The following is a 13206-nucleotide window of genomic DNA, read 5'->3' on the forward strand; positions in this document are numbered from 1 at the left end:
CGCAGCCCCCAAAACAGCTCACATGAAGCAAGGCACAAACAGCACATTACGAATGGCTGCGATGACGCGACAATAAATCTCATCGCTACAGGTCGTATCGTCACTTCTTAAACACAAACCAGCACTGCACAATGCACATACACGTACGAGCTTCGCAGCGATAAAGCGCGCGTACACAACACTTAGGCACACGATACGGTGAGGTAGGGGATCGCATTCTTTTTCATTCTGGTGCGCACTGAACATGTGTCATGCTTAGAATGCGCGTGTATGTGATGGCCTTCGCGGTTGTACTGCTGGTACTGCACACGCGAAATACGGCCCAACACATACGAATTCGCCGGTTTCATTGCTTCCGAATCTCGCGTAAACACAACACATTTCCGTCTGTTGCCGTTGACGATCGCACACACTGAAGAGGTCAGGCAGGGTACAGCGGATTGCTGCGTTCGACGACTATCTCTGCGAGTGCTTGATATAACTCTTGCAATTATCCCAAAAAACCACGAAAAACAAACTGCCACAGCAGCCTAGGCGCCTAGGCCTCGCACTTCGCTTCGCTTCGAACCAGCGCCAGGTTTGTGCGGTCGCCGCATACATGCTGCATACTGGCAAAAGATCACGACCGCCTCTCGTGACGTCAGAGCCGCCATTTTAAGCGGACCGCGCGAGTGCGTTGCGGCTTGCGGCGATGGGCGGCTCGAGCGTGTACAGGCCATTAGTCGGGCGCGCCCGGGCGGCGGCTACCGCCAAAGGGGTCCCCAACTAGGGACCTCCACCTAGTATTTGTAAGGACAAATCCCTTACGGGCTAGTCCAAGCATACCTCCTGTCCCTGCATAGCTAAATAAATGTTTTCACCACCACCACTATGACCTCGTGGCGTCGACGTCTCTTTGCAGCATTATGCTCTGCTCTTGCTCGTCTCTTGCAGTCGGCTCTTGCTCGTCGCTTACGTACCACATCGCGGGAACGTTCTTCTTCTCGGGCCGCCGGGTTGGCACGACGTCGACGGTCTCTCTGCCGCCGCTGCTCTCGCTGTCACTCCTCGTAGATACGTTGCTCTTCAGGCGTACGGATCACGCATGACCTTCCCGAAATGGTACCACAAACTGCCGTATGTCGCCTTATGAGGCGCACACTACGTCACGCACTACGTCATACATTCACAGAGACGCATCGTTTTAGACACAGGTGGTCGTTAAACCAAGCATATTACCGCTCGCCTGGCTCTTTCAATCTCACTTTTTAGGGGAGAGTTTTTCCGCGCAGACGCCATAAAATCCCGGATCCTAGCCATACACAGGTTCGCTGTCAAATTGTCTATGCCCAATTCAAACACATGACCAAGTGATCAAGTCTTGTGGCATAGCCACGTGACCAAATACCAAATAAGACCTTAAAGGGCGCCTCACCAGGTCTGGCCTTTTTGAGCTGACAAGCGCAGTGCATACAATGCGCACTCACGATCGTGTCTGCAAAGAATTACATCGCTACGCGCCACGGAAAGAGCTGAAATTTCAAAGTAAATGCCGTTTGCCCTTCTCGGGGATGCAGCGCTCCAAGGCGGGGGATGACGTATACCAGCAAGTGCGCCTACGTACATGTCTTTGCTGTGACGTCGCTGATAGTGACACGGGACACTTCGACATTTATTCAAGGCAACATCTGTTATTTGTGTAATCTGTTGTCCCAGTACACGAATTAAAGTTTAAAGAAATAATAGAACACTCAAACCAACTGTCTGCGTGTTTTAACAGCGAAGCTGTTTAAGCCAGTCGTAATTTGTGGTTAGTATCAAGAAACTATCATCATACCCGCCGGGGTGGCTCAGTCAGCTAAGGCGTTGCGCTGCTGAGCACGAGGTCGCGGGATCGAATCCCGGCCCCGGCGGCCGCATTTCGATGGAGGCGAAATGCAAAAACGCCCGTGTGCTTGCGTTGTAGTGCACGTTAAAGAACCCCAGGTGGTCAAAATTAATCCGGAGCCCTCCACTACGGCGTGCCTCATAATCAGAACTGGTTTTGGCACGTAAAACCCCAGAAAGAAGAAGAACTATCATCATCTGCAATGAATAAAAGAAATAAACTTTCTAGCCGAGCCGGGATTCGAGCCCGCGTACCCGCGGTCCCAAGGCGAGCGTCGTAACCACTAAGCTGTATGCCTTGTTTTTTTTTTGTCTTCATTTCCAGCTTTCCAACAAGCCTCAACAAGAGTTTGTCAGATCACACTCGTTTTATATGTGCTAAAGCATCCAACATTGACATCACATCTTACTCAGTCGTTTTGCACACAACACGTACTTTAACAACCGTTTCGACAAAATATTCATGCACAGATCGGCCTTTAGCATCAAAATGTCTTTATGCTAACAGACTACGCCAGACTGCGTGCAGGCCGACTAAAAAGATAACGTCCATCTGTTCGAAATCGCGTTCAGGCGGTAAAAAACGAATGCCATGCGGATTGAGGGGTAGGTCTATGTTTAAAGTTCTATTTAATATATCCCAAAGGAATATAACATTATTACAGTCAATAAAAATATGTTCAATGGTTTCAGCTTTGTTGCCCAGAAAGCATCTGCTACCCCATGGCACATAAATGCCTCTTCTAACCACGTTTTAACAGGCAAGGTTCTCGTGTGATGCTTGAAGAAAAATGTTTTAACGTTGGCTGATATCTGCATATCTTTAACCCTCTTGAGGCCGTCTTGCCCACGCCCTTCTTGAAACATTAACCAATACAATGGTACAGGGAACACACTCTCAACACGATCCTGCATAAGACGCTTTCTTTTTACATTGGAGAGGTACTCAAGTGAAAATCTTGCCCTGAGGTACTGATAGGACTTAACAACGTCGCACAAGAACCGTGACATTGTGTAACGAGGGGTAGACACAAAAAAATGAGGTATAACAGCTGTTAACATGCTTTTAAAAAACACAGAAAAGGGTCTCCTTTGTCTCTTATGAAAATGAAACGCTATACAACTTGCTGAAGAAACAAGTGACACAATGATAGACCACCTTTCTTTACTCGACGAAACAAATTTGTCCTTGATGTTCGTTCCCACGTAGAGCACCAGATAAACGTGGCAAAGATGCGGTGAAATTTCTGAATGTGCTTACGTGTGCAATACAGTGTCGGCAGAAGATACATAATGTTCGCAGCGAGAAAAACGTTACAAATAGTGGCACGTGCAAAACTCGACCATTCACGGACGCCCCATGCTTCGGCCATCGCACGCATTTTATCCGCTTTTTCTTTTTTTTTGAGTCAGAGTGACTCGTTCTCACGATACCTATCGAAAGGTACAGCCGCAATCTTTTTGAGGGTGAGCACTGGAGCGCGTGGCTTTCTATATCACCAGCGCCGTCAGACGGCAGCCACAATATCTTCGCACATCCTCGGGTAGGGTAGGCTCCTTTCGTGCGCATTACGTCATCGTAGCGCGTGTGTGTGTGTGTGTCGTCTGCTAGCAGTTTTTTCCCCTCAATAGAGACCAAATTATGACAGAAACCACGATTTTGGTGCTTTTAATTCAGAACGTTGTGCTTCTTATGCTTGGCGTTATTGTAATTACTTCAACTTTTCACTTTGTTTACTTTTCCTTCTGCTGTGTTCTTATCGTACAACGAACAGGAGAGGGAACACAAACATCCGAACTTTTATTTGGTGCAAGTTCAACGAAAGATTGATCTGTTTAGAAGTAGTATTAGTAAGCTGGAATAATTTTCTCTTTCATGATGTTAGCATTCTCTCATACAACCCTTCGCGGAAACGACTACCGCCATCCTAGAGGGCAGTGACGCGTACAACGCTGGCCCAAAGTCATGATGCGCTCGAAGGTCCTCCCATTCTTGTCGAACGGCTGCCCACAGCTCGTCCCAGTCGTCGGGTGGACAAGTTTTCGCACCACGGCTGCTTTGATGTACCCCTATATATTTTCGCTGAAAACAAGGGAATGCGGGAGATGGCGATTCAAGGCGATGAGTAACACGAGAACAAGGTGAGGGCAGGAGCCAACGTTTCGACAAGTGGCCTTGAAGAAGACAAGTCCACTTGTCGAAACGTTGGCTCCTGCCCTCACCTTGTTCTCGTGTTAATCATATATTTTCGCAGATGTTCATGTCAGCGCCTTTGGCCGGCCAGGAAAGCATGCCGATTCTGCGATTTTCTACATGTTCCTTGACAACTTTTGCTGTGTGAACTGGCGCCAGGTCATGTTGAAACATAAAGTCGGCATCGGGAAAGACGCTGTGGGCGTAGGGCAGCAACACATTGTCCAAACTTTCTGTGCAGTATCGCTGCGATATAAGGGCACCTTCTATGCGATGCAGACGCCCGAGACCATGCCTTGACACCGCGCCCCACACGTTCACGCAGTTTCGGCCACTTGCGGTGACTCTCTGCACATTGGCTGGCTCGTAACTGCATGGAAATCGTATTTTTGACCATCCTTCGCAAAATCAAACGTGCATTAAGAAAATTTTCTTAGCGTGTGCCTCTGGTTCACCAAACTCGCATCCGTTGGTCTTGGCGAGTTGTAAAAGTCGAATTATCCGAGAAGATCACTCAGCCCCAGTGATCTGCCATCCATAGGCGTGTGCTTCGGCAAACTGGAGACGTGACTTCTTGTTCGAAGCAGTGACGACTGGCTTTCGTGCAGCTACAGAATTTCGCAGTCCAGCACTTCGGAGGTGTCGCCGGATCATAGCAAGGGAAGCGTCCACATCTATAGCTCCTCCTGCACTTGCCTCGAGGACTAGGAACAGGTTCTCGACGACAGTAGCTACCATACGCGCGTCTTCATCCTCCGTCGTTGCCTTTGGTCGATGCCTGTGTGGGGCATCACAGAGTCGCCCTTCCTTGCTGAATGCCGGAATAATCTAGTTGACGGTCTTTAGCGGCTTGGGCACGAGAGCACCGATGGAGTGCTGTGAATATCCCTTGAGTGAATATTGTACGATTTTCCACCTTTCTTCTTCGGGAACGTGCGCCATGCTAAATTCAGTTGCTGCTCTGACAGATGCGGTATTGTGCAAGAATATATATACGCTCCTCAAAGACGGAAGCCGCTTTTAGGGGCGAAGCTCCTTATAGCGGCACCCGTTCGTCCCCGTCGTAGTAGGTAGCCACGTCTAGTTTTATGAATTGCTCAATAGATGGCGTTGTGTGTCCGTATATGTATGTATACCCATATATACATATATATGTATACGTATAGTATAACCGGAAGCCGACTTCCGCTTCTGGTTCCACTTCCGGTTCCACTTCCGGTTCCGGAACCCAGCTTCCGGCTTCCGGAGAACGCTTCCGGCGTTTTATGAAAAAAAATCCGAAAGTTGTGTCCGCAGCGCGGAATCGAACCAGGGACCCCTCGCTTCCGAGCGCGCGGCGCTAACCACTACGCCACGAAGCGCACATAGACACACGCACCACGATGGCAATAAATACCCAACATTAACGAAAGGCCGCGTTTCTAGCGCGTTTCTAACGCGTTTGTGCTAGCGCGTTACGGCCCGTGTAAGAAGCTAGTGTAAGACGCTGTGGCCTCTCCGCCTTACCTTCAACGCGTTTCGAACGCGCTGCCCAAGGCGGTGGCAAGTCAAGTTCAAGTCGAGGAGCGCTTATGAATACGGGGGGTATACTCTCTCAGCAGTCATGTGATGGCGTCGGTAAACGCGGTGCACGTTCCGGCATGTGTAAATGGCTGCGTAAGACGCTGTGGCCGCTCCCCCTTACTAGAGAGTACTGCACGTTTCTAACGCGTTTGTGCTAGCGTCCCCTTAAGCGGGAGATCCGATGACTCCCTCCGGAGCTTCGCCCACTCATCATCATTCACCCCGTGGATATGCTGGGATTTTTAAGAACGCCCACAAGTGTCATGTGGATGCGTGGCCTGGCTACAGATCAACAATGATCTTGAGAACGCCCACAAAATATTACATAAATTTTCAAGTTTATTGATACATCGTGGGGAGCGTAATGAGAAGTTTAACATCGTCACCAATACCGAACCGTACGGCTACGTTAATGCGATACGCACGCAGCAGACGACACGCACTTGCTTGCGTGACGCAATGCGCGCGGCGGGAGAATTTGCACACGCCGGACACACTGCGCATGAGCAATGCTTCTCATTGCCGCCGCTGAACCGCGCTGTGAGCTCAGAAGGCCACGCGTTCCCGTGTTCACCTTCAAAAAGATTGCGACTGTACCCCCAGATAAGTGCTAGGTGTTGTGAGCCACTGCATATTTTCAAGAACACCGAGCGTGGCATTCCAATGGCCATTGGAAGGGAAGGGAAGGGGAAGCAAGAGAAAGGCAGAAGGCAGGGAGGTTAACCAGACTTCACACGATTATATCCTAAACCCCCTGATTTCTGTACTATTAAGTATTTTTCTACAGAGCGGCTCCAAGAATAATGAAAAATGTAAAGTACTTAAGGGACAACCCTGTCGAATAGAAGAGAGTACTTGTATGCGTTGGGAAATTTCACCATTCACAATTAAATTGGTACACGAAATTTTATATGCCATTTTGATGCCTTTACATATGACGGAACCGAGGCTATACAGCCACGCTTGCAGGACATGCATTTATGCGAACCATATGATTGCGTTCGAGCGTCATCGTCTTCGTCCACAGCTGGCGCGTTCGCACGCGCTCGTGCCAATGCTCTGCGGGTTGAAGAAGAGGTTTTGCGCGCTATTCTTGATAGAGATAAAGAAAATGAGAGCAAGAGAGACAGAGTGACGCGTTCACGGAGCGGGTCTGTTGGAACGCGTTATCGGCATTGCAACGGGGTGTCGGTGTTGCAAGTTGCGCTATGCAACACGCAGTGATTCCCGTAAGTCCGAGACGCGCGGAAAGAAATTATCATCATCATGAGTATAATAAGATGAAAAGTTCGAGCGCACTTCCGGAGAATGCCGGGCTACGTTCGCCCAGGTTCGCTGTTTCAAGCGTAGCGCGGCCGAGTGCAAGGTTAAGCGGTTTTTTTTTTCTTTTTTTTACTTCGCACCGCAGCAAGAGAGATGTACTTCCGTTTCATCTGCTTGTTCCTGCGTCGTGCGGTTGCGCGCGTTGACAGCGAAACAATGTTACTTTCTACCGTGTTCCATCGCGCGCTCATGCTCTGTGATCCGCTTGCGTCTGCCTAAGTGCTTCTGTAGCACTGACTTATACCGCTAGTCGGGTGTTCACGTGCACACCGCGCTAAATCGCGCGCTGCGCGAAAGAAAGGCGAACGCAAAAGCTCGCGCACGACACCGTCAGCGGCAGTACAGCCACTGAAGCGGAAGTGCACCGCGCAGCAAAAAAAGCGAGAAAAAAAAGAAGGCGGGGTCCATGACGTATGCTTCACGTGATCCCCGAGCTCCGCTGTGGGAGAAGGCAGGGGAGGAATTTCGCTTGCGGAGGCTAGCCGGGGCATGTGGAGAGAGTGTCGTTGTTGGCGCTGACGCTCGCCTCCTGAAATCATTGGTTCGCGGCAGTGAAATATTTCTATCGCGGCTATTAATAAACCGATTTGAAAAGTTCTTGCGGTAGAACGCTCCCAAGAGGGCACGTAACAACTTCCACGGTATAACCGAAATTTGCTATGTGGTCTGGTGAAGGGCCTTTTAAGTTGCAAGGTCACATGACCAAATGATGACTTCGTGTGGCAATGTCACGTGACATGGACGTCGATATAGCCGACATGCCAAGAATGGAATGCCTTCGCATTCAATGCACGTAATGAGACCTGAGTGCCTAGCTCTAACTTTTTGCCCTGTAAAGCAGAATAGCCAAAGTGGATAGGATAAACAATGCGGCGGTTTTTCGTGTGGACATTCCGGAAAACGGGTGAGTTCGTCGTAGAGGACGAGAGCAACAAGACCAAAAAAAAAAGAAAGAAATCACTTTTCACCCTCTTGCAGCTTGTAAAGTCTGAATCACGTACGCTTGTCTAGAAGGGCGAATCGGCCTGTTTTGTCGCCATCTATCGCAAAAACAAAGAAGGAAAAAGCTTGGTCCCGCGCCACAATAAGACCACGCATGGCAGATGCGCTGGCCATACGCTACGACTGCTTCGGATGCTCGCGCACTCCTCAGCCGGCCGCTCGACCACTCAACAAGTGTGGTTCACACAATATATACGGCATGCCGTTATCTTATCACTAAACAAAACTTTTTTTTAGTGGGTGGAAACCGCGCCCAACAAAGGAGGTAGTCATGCAACGGGTTTGCAGATAACAATTTGAACGCTTGTCAAAGTAAACAGCTGGACTTATTCCAAACCAGAACGGTCCCCACGCTGTTAAACTGGTCGCGTATGTGTCTTAACTACTCATTGCATCTAAACCACAGCTTACAATTAAAGTGAGAACGTTGCATTCGTGAAGCGAACATTTAGAACTACACAAATGGTCTCCGAGGCTGATTGTAAGCTCAACCTCGCGCGTATACGTCGCGCTGGGTGCTCCGTCCGCCTCAACGCCAGCAGAAACTCCGGCCATGCCGACTTAAATCACTCGAGTGCGTCTCGCTGAACCGTTTCCCAAGCAGAATACGCCACGTCACGCTAAATAAACACCGCGACGGGAAAACCACCACCAGAAACCGCCTTGACCTGCATGCCATACAACACAGAGCACTCGCTCAAGCCAGCATGCCGACTCCACATAGATGGCGCCACTGCCTACGCAGTATGGCAGCGCCCATGAAAAGAAGTCCTGCACCATGGCGCTCATGCGACTACGCGCAATTTCCCAAGAACCCATTTAACACCGCGAACAATTCCACTCTTTCCCCCCATTTCTCTTCATGTTCTTTCATGAGCCAACTGCAGTTTCCTTCAAGAGAGAACCGCATCCTTTACGTGTTTGTACCTACACTTGGTCTACAACGTCTCAGCCTTTACATGTGCGCTTCGACAGCATGTGCGAGTCCGAAATGCAGACCAAGTTTCTGCACTCGTACGCTGACACAACCGAGACGCAGCTGAAGAAAGGAGGCGTACGACTAAGTACCTCTAACAACTTCACTGATGAAGCCACTGCACGCCACCTGGCTCATTGTAATTCCTTGTTGCGAGGCGAGAGATTCAGCGCACAGCATTTGGGAGCACCAGCATGGCGCAAGCTTGCAAATTCAAGTAAATTAAATGTTTTAGGAGACACAGTCAGCAGAACTAGCGGAAAAGTAAATTTCAAATGTTCATTGTGGTGTCTTTCACCCGGGCATTTAAATTTCGCAACACTTTCCAATCGCGAAATTCGCGTAAGGGCGCGTGAACATAAATGGTTTATCAGTATCTTGCAAAAATATGTCTTATAGCGTGTCGAGCTTTATTTCATTCCCGTTCTTAGTTACGGCGACTGGTGTCTACATGCGGTACCTCTAAAAAGGTGTCTAATTCTACGTGGAGGTGAAACTATGTAGGAGACCATTTCCTGCAACTTTCGCTCGGCGTTGAGGCATCCATTCCGGGAACCAGTCTGTCATAACGGCGTAAATACGTGCCTCCGAGTATCAGCTGTGTTTTACCTTCGCGTAGAGCGCGTTTTCGCCGCGATCACAGCGCACTCACCGCGCAGCGTAACATGGACGAACCAGTGCTCAGCGACGTCGCTGCGCAAGCGCGTGAAGCACGTTTCACGCGTGGTTGCTGGTTGAGTGCGGCTAGCGTTGAGTATCTTGCGCTGTCGAGCGGGGTTTGCTGGGTCTGTCCACGGGGGGTGTCTGGCCTCGTCGGGTCCTGCTTGAGGAACTGCGTGCGGGTGATGGGGGTTCGCTGGCAGTGGCGGAAATGGTGTCTGTGCTGGACACCCTGATCGTGGGCTCGGTGGCGTTTATCACGGAGAGCGTGCAGCACAGGAGGCACGGGTCTGACGACGAATCAGTCGTCGGCGATGCCGGTGCCGCCACTGAGTCAGCGATGGACACTCGTGACTGCTGTCGGCTCGCCGAAGTGTCTGCGTGCGGTGTCACACTGCAGCTGGCGTCAGCTGCCAACACCGTGGTGACCTCTGTCTTGGTTGCCGATCCATGTGTGGCGTCGTCGGAGTCAGCAGCTGACGTCACGACACTGTCTTCGAGGCACCCGGCCTCGTCTCTTTGCCGGTCGGCGGCAGTGGGCTCCATCTCGCCGGCACCGTCACGCTCTCCCGTTCACGGACAATCACTCCGCTTGATTCCGCAGCCCATTGTCCTCGAGACGTCGATGCGGTGTCGCCGCGTGAAACGAGCTCGCTCCGTCTTCTAATATTCCTCGCCTTTTAAGTGTCACACCTGCGAGGAAGAGATATAAATAATCATCATCATCATCATCATCATCAGCCTATATTTATGTCCACTGCAGGACGAAGGCCTCTCCCTGCGATCTCCAATTACCCCTGTCTTGCGCTAGCGTATTCCAACTTGCGCCTGCGAATTTCCTAACCTCATCATCCCACCTGACTTTCTGCCGTCCTCGACTGCGCTTCCCTTCTCTTGGTATCCATTCTGTAACCCTAATGGTCCACCAGTTATCCATCCTACGTATTACATGGCCTGCCCAGCTCCATTTCTTCCGCTTAATGTCAACTAGAATATCGTCTACCCCCGTTTGTTCTCTGATCCACACCGCTCTCTTCTGTCTCTTAAATAATACAACGCCTTAAACAATCCTTAAAGCGTGTCCTCTAAATCCTATGAAACCTTCGCATTGAAATTTTCGTGTCGAACTAAGAATGGTATTAAACCGCCTACCAGAGTCACTTGGGTGGACCGAAGCTAGTACCATCACCTAAGCAATATACGTCACAAACCGAAACGTCGCGGCGAGCTGACTGAGTTGGTACTCAAACATTTTTGGAAACAGCACAAGTCGTATCAGGGTAAAATTTGCGAGTGCAATGCCTGTGCTCTGCTTCTGTTGTGCATGGTTCGATTCACAAAAGCGTTGTTCCCAAAAGTGTCCTCGACGACTCAATGGTGGAACTCCACCGAATGGCGGCTAACTTCATAAAGCATTCAGTCGAATTCGGTTCCAAACCATCACCATTAGGGGTTGTATATGTCTGTTTTAGGTTCAAAACCTTACTCTAGGTCACGTGCATCCATGTGTTTCTTATTTCAGGCTGCTGGACTTCTGCCCTCGCCCACCTGCTCTCGCCAGTCTACCACACTTCTTGTGGTAGTGTCTCGCGGCGCAAACTTTCGAAAGAAAAATAATACGCTGGACAAAGCAACACTAGTCGTTTGTGGTCTACACAAATGAAGCCAAATTTCAAGCTCAAGCGTCATTTCGAATGTGCAGAGGAGGCTCTGAAGGGACTTTACCGGGCACCATCTGGAATTTTCGCTGCACACTGTAAGCTGTAGAACGCCTTCCGTAAGTACAGAGAAACCAGGGAAGTTTCAATGAGGTTTAATAGTAACGGAGACACGAGCAAATTAAGTGTTATGCGGCGATGGTGCTAGCAGACGAGCTACCCAGTTGAACACCAGCGTCCTTGATGTCTTTTCTTGTCCTTGTATGTCCTGATTACCACTAAGAGATGGAAATTTATTTATTTATTTATTTATTTGTTTTTATTATTTATTTATTTATTTATTTATTTATAACATGCTGCAGGCCACAGTAAGGGCCTAAGCAGGACAGGCGTAGATAACATACAAAATCAAAGATACATAAATACCAAAGCAAATGTACAATAAGACTGAACAAATAATGCAATTCAACAAGTAGATGTAAAACACAGCGTGAAATTAGTAAATAGACAGTTTTAGTTTAGCGTGGTTACCGGAATAGCGGGATCGAAATGCGCATGCGCAGAACGCTAATCGAGCCATACCATTTGCCGTGCGCACGCTATTTCTCAGAGTTAGCGTTACCGTGTCAGCGTGTTTACGTAGTGTACGTAAAACATGGCGGCGGTCCCGGCCGCCCGCTTCGAACTGAATTTGGAGTTGCTGTTGAATAATTCACTTCGTTGGTAGGAAATGACTGCGTAAATGGCTTTCGCTTACCTTCAGGCAGGATCGACAATATGTTTTTATGGATAATTTAGCGGAGTTTTCGCGATCGCTTCTCGTTTCGAACGCGCCTAAGCCTAACGAAAGAAATCTGATGATGATGATGATGATGATTTATTGGCATCCCCTTTGAAACGGGGTGGCGACGAATAGTCACCTAGCCTGCTTGATTTAATCAGGTATACTACACATGTTCTTTATATCGCATTTTTGTATACCTTTTTCAAAAATTTAGCTTGTACCGCTGCCTATGATTTTAAGAGATCAGGTCGTATCCATCTTTTCCCTGCTTTTTTTCCACCAGTACTCTAATCGTCTCTTGCTGATCTCTACGGCTGATCTGTTTATGTTTCCTTCCACTTTAAACCCAAGCGCTTCTGGGAGTTGCACGTTACCTACGGTTCTCGCTGGGTGGATCCCGTCGCATTCCATTAGGATGTGCTGAGTGGTCTCTGGATCTTTACTGCAGCATACACATGTCTCATCTAGTTCCGAATATTTGTTCCGATATGTTTTCGTCCTTAGGCAACCGGCTCGAGCCTCAAATAGCAAGGCACTGCCCTTTGTGTTATCGTACAGATTTTCCCTTCTAATTTCTTTCTTCTCATTCTTGTAAATCTCCATTGTCCTTTTCGTTTCCATTCTTTGCATCCAATTCACGGTCTCTATTTCTCTCACTTTCTTTCTGATGACCCCTGGTTGTCTATTTACAGTTTCGATTATCCTGTACTTGGTTGCCAACTTCCTTGACCTCTTCCTCCATTCTGTGTCCACGCTTTTCATGTAGAGATACTTGTGCACTTTAGCCGCCCATTTATTTTCATCCATGTTCCTGAGCCTTTCTTCAAAACTAATTTTGCTTTGTGCTTGTCTGACTTCAAAAGAGGCCCAACCCATGTCTCCATGCACTGCCTCATTTGTCGTATTACCGTGTGCTCCCAAAGCCAACCGGCCTACTGATCTTTGGTTAACTTCTAAACCCGCCAATATATCCGATTTTAAGCATATAATGGCATTTGCGAATGTTAGCGCTGGCACCATTACTCCTTTCCAGATTCCACGCACCACCTCATACTTATTGTGGCCCCACAGTGCTCTGTGTTTCATTAATGCTGCATTCCGCTTCCCCTTTATTTTCAGATTATCTTGGTGGTTGCTTGAGTAATTCTTTCCTTCGTTTATGTGTACGCCGAGGTACTTA

At 48.8% G+C, this 13206-nt stretch overlaps 1 protein-coding gene across 1 annotated transcript; it reads right to left on the bottom strand.

Moving 5' to 3' along the window:
• Window positions 1-9668: 9668 nt before the first annotated feature.
• Window positions 9669-10130, bottom strand: LOC119459332 (uncharacterized). Its single transcript, XM_037721141.1, has one exon. It carries the CDS (start codon window positions 10128-10130, stop codon window positions 9669-9671), a length of 462 nt encoding a protein of 153 aa, XP_037577069.1.
• Window positions 10131-13206: the final 3076 nt, after the last annotated feature.

Source organism: Dermacentor silvarum, chromosome 7 (genome assembly GCF_013339745.2).
Source record: "Dermacentor silvarum isolate Dsil-2018 chromosome 7, BIME_Dsil_1.4, whole genome shotgun sequence".
Lineage (NCBI taxonomy): Eukaryota > Metazoa > Arthropoda > Arachnida > Ixodida > Ixodidae > Dermacentor > Dermacentor silvarum.

Bases quoted from the DNA above. Each gene is read 5' to 3' on its own strand.
- LOC119459332 (XM_037721141.1), bottom strand. From the start codon at position 10,130: ATGGAGCCCACTGCCGCCGACCGGCAAAGAGACGAGGCCGGGTGCCTC.